Here is an 11,358-nt window from a genome sequence, read left to right on the forward strand (position 1 = left end):
GTGCTGCCCCTACAGACATTGCTGACCAGAGACATCTGAATTTATGCATACAAAGCACATGCACACCAGAAGTAGAGATCCATAGACATCATCTGAAGATCAACTCTTGCGTACCTACTCAGTGGAATATCAGGTGTCCAGTGAGGATATACGCGGGCAACAGAGTCTCGCATCTGTGTTTGATATCCCAGATAAAAATAAGTGTCATGGGCAAATTTTAGAGCTAGCATGTCAGTTGGATGGTCCTGCAGAATCTTATCCCATATGTCACAAGCTTTAGGAAGACACCTAGAGAGAAAAGCACATATTAATCATTGACAGGGCCAGCATGACCAAACTGCCTGAATCTAATATTATTTCTAAATTTATACTACTGTGACAAGTGGAAAATCTACTGACAATTCCCTAGCTTGCAAGAATATTTCTTAATTCTTAGTACACATGATTGCACCATGAAGACAGCTGAACACTTTCTAGACAACCTGTGTATGGTATTCTTTGTTTGTTACTAGTAACGCACTGCAACGGGGAGAGGGGCGGGAGTGCCTTTTAGGCCCTGATTCAACATGTTGATCCATGTGGGAAGACCATTACCTCTGCAGAGAGCCTCACTAAAATCAATGTGGCTCCACACAGGTATTGGGGTCCAGCCATGCAAATCAAACACCATGGGTCAGAGCTTTAGTGATCTCATTTCTTATCTTTGTTATCAAATACTTTTACTGCTAATATCGCCCATGTGGATAATAAATAACAACAGTTAATAGTGTTTGATATTGTCTAGAGAATACAAAAGCTCAATATATTCCTGTTAACGTTCAATTCCCCAAAGTCCTCATTTTCTTGGAGGGCTTACAATACCTTGTATATCGTCTCACCTTTTTAGAGGTAACAGAGTCTATAAGTGGAAAAATAAGACAAGACTGCTTGTATTTTTGCTTCTACAGTCCAAGTCTGTGGGAAGTTAGGCTCAATGTTTAGAATGGCCAAAGATTTAGCCTCTTGAGTGGTTTTCATTTTAAATCGTTATTCCAATAGTGGAATTATTGGTAGGTTTTAAAATACAGAAGACTTTAAACTAATTACATGTAACATACTGGCATGATAGCAATATTTGTCATTATAGGATTGTTAGCTAATTAGATGCATATAGTTTGGGAGAGCTAAACTTAAGAACCAGTTTCTATGTGCCACTGTGACATTAACCTATGGTGAATCTCCAAGATAAAAGCAGGCAATATCTCTTGCCAGCTGTACTACTGAGTGGCACTGCTTTCCAGTCTAGATTAAGCATTTAATCAATCATTTAAGTGGAAAGAAAGATGCTAACATAACAGTAAAAATGTGAACAGAAAGGGCAACATGCAACCACGCTGTATATAGTCTGAATGATAAAACCAAACCCTCTCTACCCCTCCCCTAAAAACCAACCGCTTACCCAGTGGCAAACATGTCTAGTGCAGACACATGTAGCTTCTCCCGCTCAGTCAGTGGTTGCGATTCTGAGAGTGCCATCATCTTTTTCATCGCACTGTCCAGCTCTTTGTCTAACCGCACTGAACTCCCGGTGCCAATCAGAACCAAGCCATTGGCAATCACGTGTCCCATCGCTGAAGAAAGCAGCATGGAAAAATTTAGACACTACAGGTAATTTAGCAGGTGCAGAAGCCCTAGGCTAAACTATTGAGAAGTTTAAATGAGAGCCACAGGTAGTAGATGGCAGTAGTGCTAGAGACTGATTAGGATCCCACAGAAAGCCCAGGCAGCTAAGGAACAACCATATATTAAGGGCTTGTAGCACTTCAGTGAAGACACTACCTACACCGATGGAAGAGGTTTTCCCATCCGCATAGGTAATCCACCTCTGCAAGAGGTAGTAGCTAGGTTGGTGAGAGAATTCTCCAGTCGCCCTAGAGCCACCTATACCGGGGGTTAGGCAGGTTTAACTGCGTTGCTTGCAGTGTGGATTTTTCACACCCCTGAGTGATGTAGTTATACCGATCTAATTTCCTAGCATAGACCAGGCCGAAGTTACTAGCAGGAAACTAGAATTTTCCTTTTAAGCAAATCTTTTATTTTCAAATTCTTCTTTAACATCCCTCAACCCTCCCAAACAACCACCTTGTTATGAGGAGCAGTTAACCAATGCTGCCTCTGTCCTCTCTTTAGCAGAGCCTGTGATCCTAATTTCTCGCTGTACTCTATAATGAACCATATACAACAGGATGGAATAAAGATCACAGAAACTATTTTAGGACAGGCCAAAGGCAGCTACAGAAAAGAATTAACAGTGTGCCCAACACGGGAATAGCAGGGGTGGAGAACACACTGCCTATGTGCAAGGCACTTCTAAGAGTGACTTTATTTCTAAAAAGAGCAACAACAGGAACATAATTTCATGGACAATGAAAAGAGGAAAAGCAGATGTGCAAAAGGATTAAGAGAGGTGGAGCAAGAAGATGGGGCATAAGGTGGCTCAGGACTTGTGGGCCATAAAGTTCCTTTCATTGGCTGTGATATATAACACACATGGTGCATTTACATTGCAGTTGGAAGAGTGCTTCCCAGCTCAGGTAGACAGATACACATTAGCTCTGCTTGAGCTAGTGCCCTAAAAATAGCAGTGTAGCTGGGGGTAGCACAGATGGCAGCTCGGACTAGCTATCTGAATACAAACCCATCTGGACCCTGGGAGTACATACCTGGGCAGCTAGCCTGAGACGCCACTCATGCTACACCCAACTACACTGCTATTTTTAGCATGGTAAGTCGAGCAGAGCTAGTACATGCCTGTTCACTCAAACTGGGAAGCATGCTCCCCACTGCAGCGTAGACATACCCACAGAGAAGCACATTCCTTTGGGGCTGCATAGGTCCAACTACCTCTCCCCAGGGTAAGGCTGTCTCGATACAGGAATTTTGTCCCCAGCATTCCTTTCCGGAGACAAGTCTTTAAAATTTGGCAAAGCCAAACACCTGCAGAATTAAAGTTGCTATTTTGCAACTGGCAGGTACTTGGTGCATCTATCTATCTCTCCCCCAGTGGTTTATTAACTCCTGGTACATTCCCTGCCTTGTTATTTCTGCGCAGATGTAATGTTCACACACACTGCCCAACAGAGTGAAGCCATATTTGTCTTGTATATGTACAAAGATGCCAAAAACATCTTGATACTGTGCAGGAAGGTGTAAAACAAATCATGATAGCTTTAAATTAAGTGTACTGTAAAAGTTGAGTTTATTCTGTTTAATTAGCTAAAATAAAATAAATGCCTGCAAGTCTCAACCCTCATGTTCTAGTCTAGCATCAGAAGATATCCTTATATCAATGCCTTCAATTTGAGATTCACCACTTTCCCCTCCATATGCTTTTTCCCTGGCAAATGGAAACTTCCTTTCATTAATCATATCATGCTCATATGCCAAAAGGAAAAGCGTGCATAGCAAGGTTTGTCTCTTCCAGTCCCTTTAACGGCCTAACCATATTCCTTCCACAATAAGGCTGAACTCTAATACCAAATTCTCCTTCATTTCAACCTGTACCACCAAGTTACTGGGACAGCTAAGAATTTTTCTTTTTAGTTGTGACATTTCTTAGTTCATAGGATATCAATTTTTCCAGCCTATTTACTATTTCTCATATTTGCTTTTTAAAAATGATCATACTCAAGGGAAGAAAAAAAGGCTGTCTAAAAGAGTTCTAAATGCAAACAATCAATGTTATACTAACCCAGCCCTTCAGCTTGTGTGTATGAAATAAGTTAACCATATACAACTACTGTACTGTATATCCAGCAATTAAAAAGTTATACTTACTAAAAGTTGGATCTGCTGCATGTAACTTCGAGAGAGATCCTTCAATGCCCCCTAGACTCTTATCATTGGTCCATGTAACATACTGTAAAATAGAGTGTGAAACTGACTAGAAACCAAATGAAACTAAGGTTTTTTCCCCCATGGTCCCAGCTGAGTGAAATTCAAAAGTAAACAAGATCAATGGTAAACAGCGAGACTTTAAATTTTTTCAGAAGTAATGATCTCTGGCCTCGTCTACACTACAAAGTTAGGTTGTAAGCTACCTTGTGTCGACCTATTTGTGCATGTGTCTATACTCAAATTTGTCTCCAGCCAACATAGGCGGGGGTGCCTATCCCTGTTACAGCAACATAGTAACACCACCTCCTCAAAGGTATTGTGCCATGATCAACCTACTGAGGCTGATGCAGTGCAAATGTGGACACTGTGTGACTTACATCAACAGTAACAGTCCTCAGCAGCTGTCTCATAATGTCCAGCAATGACAGCTCTGGTCACAATTGTGAACACCACTGCTCAGGAGTCATGGAGACTGGAAGCCACCCTTTAAAACCTCCATGTATTTTTGAAATGCCTTTTTCTGATTGACCAGCTGGTGAGTACATCTAGCATCTCTCCCTTGTTGCATGCAACTGCCCAAATGACCATGCTGGCGCCACACCCTAGATGTGCTACTGCCTAGAGTTGGGAGGATGTGTTGGATCTCTTGGGCCTGAGGGAAGAGGAGGCTGTGCAGACACAACTATGGACCTGTCGTAGAAACACGGACATCTACGAAGAGATTGCACAGGGGAGGAAAGTGAAGAGGTCTGACAAGGATCAGCAGCGCTGCCATGTGAAAGTGAAGGAACTGTGGCAGGTGTATGACAAGACCAAGGAAGCCAACAATCTATCTGGTGCCGAGCCGCAGACCTGGCACTTTTTCAATGAGCTGCATGCCATACTTGGTGGCCACCAGCACCCAGTAGATCACTGTAGATACTTCTGAGGAGTCTGAGACACAGGCCCCTGCCATGAACAGGAAGGAGAAGGAGGAGGAGTAGGGGGTCCAATTATGCCATGAGCTAAGATCTTTTTGAAACTCCACCATAGTCAAGCGAGTCCTACCAGCTGAGTATGGATAAGAACTCAAGTGTGTGCATGCATTTTTCCTTACATGTTAAAATGTGATGATAGCACCTGGCCCAACCCCAGTTAGCAGGACACAGATGTCAACTTTTCACTGTTTTACTTGTATGAGAAGAGGTATCAGCTCTACTTCTGTTTGTTTCAGAGTAACAGCCGTGTTAGTCTGTATTCGCAAAAAGAAAAGGAGTACTTGTGGCACCTTAGAGACTAACCAATTTATTTGAGCATGAGCTTTCATGAGCTACAGCTCACTTCTGTTTGTATCGCTTTTGCTTTTCATTCCTATGTAGGGTTAGCAATGGGGGGGGGGGGGGCGGGGGGGAGGAAATGTAGCCAAAAAGGATTGAAATGGACAGAAATGTTTTCTACCTTTCTAGTTTTAAAGTTCTGTTCCATTAATTTATTTTAGAAGTTTGTATTATATTTGTTTTTTAATTGCACATTATTTTTCACTGTTTTTGGTATGCAATAAATTTCTATTTTTTGGAATAAATTCATCTTTATTATTTCAAAACATATACTGCAGAATGCCTAGCACTCACTGCTTGTAATTGTATAGAACCCACTGAACTCACAGGATCAGTAAAAAACACAATGTAAATAATTATAAATGTACAGCAAGCACTGCATAATTCACAGGTGCATTAAAAGACAGTGTGATATGCAGAAATGTACACCAAGCACTACACAATCCCTAATAGCCCCCCAAAACTTCAGGGTCAGGTAAAGCATAGTCCACCACATGACATTACTGTGGCTGACTATTAAAGAGCTCTTTCAAGGCCTTCCTCAGCTGCATAGCTCTGCACTGAGCTGTTCCTTGTTTCTGGTTGTTCAAACCAGCAGACAGCCACTACACCTCCACCCTGGCTACAACATTTCCCCCTTTGCCTTGCACATATTATTCAGCCGCAATAGGCAGCTATAATCTTTGGGATATTTTTCTCACTGAAATCTAAACTTCTGAATAACCCCACCATTGTCCCTTATATCTACCAAAAGCATCTTGAACTGTCATTCTGCACCTGCTGAACTGGTAGTTGAATCTTTCCTTGGTGCTGTCAAGGTGTTGAGAGTGGCTTCATGAGCCAGGGGAGCAAAGAGTAGGGCTGGGTCCCTCAATATCCCTACTGGCATTTCAACATCGTCGACAGTAATCCGCCAGTCGGGAAAGAAAGTCCCTGCTTCACCTTTCTAAACAGTCCTATGTTCTTAAAGATGCCAGCATCACATACCCTCCCGGACCAGCCCACATTGATCTCAGCAAAGCGTCCCCAGTGATCCACCGATTTTACAACCATAGAAAAGTAGCCCTTTCTATTGATGTAGTCTGTGGCAAGGTGGGTTGGTGCCAAAATAGGGATGTGCATGCTATCACCCCAGCACAGTTCAGGAACCCCACTACTGAAAATCCATCAACTATGTCCTGCACATTGCCAAGAGTCACAATCCTGAGTAACAGAAGATGATTAACAGCCCTGCACACTTGTATGACAACAGCACCCACTGTGGATTTTGCCCACGGACTGGTAGCAATCCAGCATTGCAAGCTTCCACAGTGCACTTCCTGATCCACTGTCAGCACAGTTCTCACCCTGGTGACCCTGCACTGGAGGGCTGGGGCAAGCTCAGCACACAAATGCAGGGATGAGGCCTTTTACATCCAAAAGTTCTGCAGCCACTATTTGTCATCCCAAACCTGCATTATGATGTGATCCTACCAATCAGCGCTCATTTCTTAGGCCCAGAAGTGGCACTATATCATCATCAGCAGATGCTCCATGAATGCCACCAAAAACCTTGAATTGTTTTTCACTATATATCTCAGCAATCTGTCCTCAAAGAAACTGTCATATCCCTTCCTGTTACGGTTCTTCCCTCAGCTCTGCAAATGCTGGAGGACTGTTTGTCCTGTGGCTGCAGTGTTCATAACAATAGTGCAGAGCTCTGGGGTCTCCATGCTTCTGTCGGAGACAGCAGATACCGGAAAGTGCCGTGCGGGTTTCTGAGATTTTAAAAAAGGCATGAAAATGATGGGATATGGATGGCATTATGGGATGGAGAAATGTGCATGATGGGAACTTGACCCCTTGTTCCCAGTCACCCCATGCATGACTTGTTTCTACCCCACAGTGCATTGCGAAAATTTCCCAAAAGACAGTGTAGTGTGCTGGACGGTAGCTGGTTGCACATTGGGTTACCATACCACACTGTGCATCAACACAGGGTGAGTATTCGCAGTACCAACGCAAGTAGCCAAATATGCATGCACATGAGCGATATGCTAACTGTGGTGGCTTTCCGGCAACATAACTTGCATCAACCAAAGTTTGTAGGGAAGACAGGGCCTAAGATGTCATCAGTAATACATAAGGGAATCTGTTTCTTTAAAATAGGATTTTTTTTTAACCAGACTCTCCTTTTGATTCATAAAGAGGATAAGCAATTTAAAAATTAGCTGCAACAAACACTATTTTTATACTTGCAAGTCCCTTCAAATCACATTTTATCAAAACCCAGCCATATCCAGTGGCGGATTAGCCACTGGGCCAACTGGGCCCATGCCCAAGGACCCCGGCCAACTGGGGGCCCCCAGAAAAAATCAGCCCATACCTGAGTCAGCGAGGCGTCAAACATTTTGCAGGCCTCATTACTAGTGGTGGATAGGACAAGTCCAGCATCCTGCCAGGCCTATATAAAAAACAAAAAGTGAGACTGTTTACTGAACACGCTGATTTTCCAGATGTCATGTTAGCTGAGCTCTAAGAACCAGAAGAGTAGATTTCTGGCAAGTGTTTCACCTACGTATAAAATTACAGGAAATTTTGAGAAGCATGTAAGTCTTTTACTCTACTAAAATTATGTTTGAGGAATCCTCTTAATGGGGATGGAGAGAACGGAATGGTAGTGGTACAAAAAAGACAAGGGAAATTGTATAATACCATTCTCTCTTTAAACCTCAGTAGTACGCTAGTCCCATCACTTCAGATATACCCCTTTCAAAATGGATATGTGGCAAAATAAAATTCTGGGCTGGAGGTGCAGGCTCTGGGGTGGGGCCAGGGATGAGGGGTTTGGGGTGCAGGAGGGGGGTCCGGGCTGGAGCAGGGAATTGGGGCACAGCTCCCAGTCAGTGGCACAGCGGAGGTGCTAAGGCAGGCTTCCTGCCTGTTCTGGCACCGCAGACCACACTGCGCCCTGGAAGTGGCCAGTAGCAGGTCTGGTTCCTGGGTGAAGGTGTGCAAGCGGCTCCGCGCAGCTCTTGCCCGCAAGTACTGCCCCCTCCCCCCTCCGCCCCCAGCTCAGGGCAGGGGCAGCGTGCGGAGCCCTGTGGCCCCTCTGCCTAGGAGCTGGACCTGCTGCTGGCTGCTTCTGGGGCACAGAGCAGTGTCAGAACAGATAGGGACTAGCCTGCCCTAACCAGGCAGCACCGCCGATGGGACTTTTAACAGTCCAGTCAGTGGTGTTGACCAGAGCTGCCGCGACCCAGTGCCTTCCATTCCACGACCCAGTACTGGGTCACGACCCGCAGTTTGAAAACCACTGGTTAGATAGTACCTATGAGGAGAAGCAGGTACCAAGTGTTGCTAGCCACAAACTTTGTTGGGAGCTGGAGTGAAAAGGGGGGGAAGGGGCATGGGAGCAAGGTTTGGGAAGATGAATCCTCTGCTTCCTCTCTTTTTCCTATGGTGCTTCAAAAGGCCTCCAAAATGACAGAGAGGCCCTTCAGGCAGCAGGGAAAGTCAAGATTATTAGAGCCTGGATGCATAACTGTCACTGGCAGTGAAATCGGAAGTGCCTCTTCCACAACTACTGATGTACCTCTCGAAGGGTGAAAGAGCCCCCATCTCAAACCTTCTGGCCATTTATACTTGCGGAGGAGGGCCTGACTATTCTCTGCGCTGCTCTTGGGGGAGACAAGGCACCACAGTTCTGGTCTTGCCCCTTCCCTCATTAAGCTGAGATTTTAGTGTGGGCAGGGGAGTGAGGTGTTTGATCCTTTCCTTCTCTCCCCTATACTCCTAACTGGCTCCCTAGGGACCTTTGCTTCTGTCTCTGCAACAGATTTTCAGCAGCTCAGCTGTTTACAGCATGGGAGCCATACCTTCTACTGTTTGAGAAGCTGTCTCCACGGTTCATTAATACATGACAGCAGCAGCATGGCACCTTTTTATTCCCTTCCCCTTTATATTCCCTTCCCCACTTGGGGCTATAACTGACTCTGAAGCTCACTTTTTTTAAACAAAGCGGTGATTGAGGATATAGCAATACTTTAAGCCAGAGCCAGCATAAAGGTTGCAGGGCCCTAAAAGCAGCATGAAGACATTGGAACCGAAACCACAATCAAGCATCTCAGAAGGTAACGAATTTGGAGAGACAAGACATACGAAAGAAACTCAGCAAGGCTCCAATTCACGGGTAGCAAATATAATAAAGAAAAAACTTAATGAGGCTGTACCTGTAGCGGAGACAGTGGGAATCATGCTGGAGGCTTCTGATCCCCTTAGTATTTCCTGAAAAGGGCCTCCCTAACAGCATTTTTTCCAAATTTCAAAAAAGGTTCAATTTGCCCTACCTTAACTGATTATAGGATTACTGCTTACTTTGAATTACACAAGCGGCAGCTTTATCTAGAGGCCAGACGCTCAGATTCTAGTGAACAACTGGCTACTTTTCATAAATGTTAAATACTAGCTTGAACAAACGACAACTCTGTGAAACTTGCATTTAGAAGAATAATGTGAAATCTGAGACATGCAAAGAAAGAATAGCAAAATAAACAAAAATGTGAACAATACTGGTAATTAGCACTTGCATCTAGCCCTTTAAACCTTCAGGATCAGAGCTGGTTACAAATGAAATAAATGTCCACTGGCTTTTAAGAAACAGAGAATGATTAATAGTGAAGCAATGTGAGGTGCAATTAAGTGTTTATGGAAACACAGGAGAGAAATAAGGGGAGTTTCTGTTCCTTTATGTAGAAAAGTGCCCTGACATGTTCACTTTACCTAACAGCACCAAGGGACTCCTTTGTTAACCGTGAGCAGTGCAGTTTCAGCCAACGTTTTCCGAGATCACCTCAGATTCAGAGTAATAGTTTTGCACTGTATGCTGCATGTTGAACTCTCCTCTCCAGCCCCCGAGGTTGCGCCCGATGACCAACATTTCTCCGCCAAAAGTTCACCTCCACACATTTCCCACCCAAGCTCTCAAAACACTTCACACGCACGAGTCAGAATTACAGCCTCCCTGCGAGACAGATCTCACCCCCCCACTTTCAGACGGGGAGCCTGAGGCACACAGAGGTGCCCTGCATGAGACAGCGCTGGGGAAGGGACCCAGGAGTCCTGACCCTTAGCCTCGAGTCACCACCGCAAACCCCCCGTCACTGTCTGCACAAGGCTAACACGGGCACGGAGGCGCGGGGCGGGGGAGGGGGGCTGTGGTGACAGGCTGTGTGTATCGGGCGGGGGGGCCGTCACACTAGCCCGGGAGGGCTTCTAACGGGGGCGGGGCAAGGCGAAGCTCCGCAGGGAGCCGCGGCCCGGGTTGCGCGATGGAAGAAAGAGACCACAATGTCCCCCCACCCCGCCCCCAGCCCATCGCACCGCGCGGGCCGCTCCCCCCCTCACCTTGCAGTCTCTCAGCGGCACCATGTTCCACACCGACTCCTTCTCTGCCCCTCGGGCTGCGGGGTTGGGGTTGGTCCCGCCCCCAGCAGGGAGACGCCTCCCCAGGTGGGGCCGGGCACGGGCGGCTCCTAAGGGCGCCGGCGGGGGCGCGCCCCCAGGCCGCTGCGGCAGAGCCCGGGCGGGGGCTGCCCCCGGGTTCCCAGCCCTGGGGCGGGGGGCCCCGCCGCACCCCACTCGGGGCTGGCCGAGCAACGATCCCTGCCCCTGCGGCCCGGACCGCGCCTGCGGGGGGGCCCGGTGCGATGACCCCACCAGCCGGGCCAAGGCAGAGACCCCGGCGACCACGGCCCTTAGCCCCAGATCAGGGAAGGGAGGAATCTGGGTGCCACATAAAATGCGCGGCGGGCTGCCCTGGGGGTGCAATGGGGAGATTGGGTGGGGGGAGGTGTCGGCTGTGCCGGGGGGAGGAGGAGTGTTTCCGGGCGCCTTGGCTGTAGTAATCGGGAGGCCCCAGCTGTGTCTGGGTGGGGGATCTCGCCGCTGGCTGCCAGCGCGGCGGTGCTCTTTGACAGGCTGTGCTCCCGTCTTCTTCTTCCTTTGGGGACATTTCCCGCTGTAACTTTGCCCGCAACAGCGCAGGGCCAGCTCAGAGTAGGCGACCACCGTACAGTGGCTCAAGTGCACCAATGACAGGTGTTTTGTGTTGGCTGTTGGAGTACAGGGTGGCTGCAATTTTAAATGATATTTGGGGGGCGGGGAGTCGAACACTTCGTAGCTTCTA

At 46.7% G+C, this 11,358-nt stretch overlaps 1 protein-coding gene across 2 annotated transcripts in view; it reads right to left on the reverse strand.

Moving 5' to 3' along the window:
- LOC102944065 (tetratricopeptide repeat protein 38) overlaps positions 1–10,728 on the reverse strand; it is a 37,426-nt gene extending 26,698 nt beyond the window's left edge. Inside the window, exons 1-5 of one of the 2 annotated variants that reach the window (XM_037914261.2) lie at positions 10,578–10,728; positions 7,558–7,635; positions 3,817–3,898; positions 1,439–1,610; positions 115–288 (exon numbers count right to left, since the gene is read on the reverse strand). In XM_037914261.2, coding sequence (XP_037770189.1) covers positions 115–288; positions 1,439–1,610; positions 3,817–3,898; positions 7,558–7,635; positions 10,578–10,601 — 530 coding nt within the window. In that variant the 5' untranslated portion in view covers positions 10,602–10,728. The remainder of the gene's footprint in view (positions 1–114; positions 289–1,438; positions 1,611–3,816; positions 3,899–7,557; positions 7,636–10,577) is intronic. The other variant, XM_037914274.2, reaches the window with a different exon arrangement.
- Positions 10,729–11,358: the final 630 nt, after the last annotated feature.

Source organism: Chelonia mydas, chromosome 1 (genome assembly GCF_015237465.2).
Source record: "Chelonia mydas isolate rCheMyd1 chromosome 1, rCheMyd1.pri.v2, whole genome shotgun sequence".
Classification (NCBI taxonomy): domain Eukaryota; kingdom Metazoa; phylum Chordata; order Testudines; family Cheloniidae; genus Chelonia; species Chelonia mydas.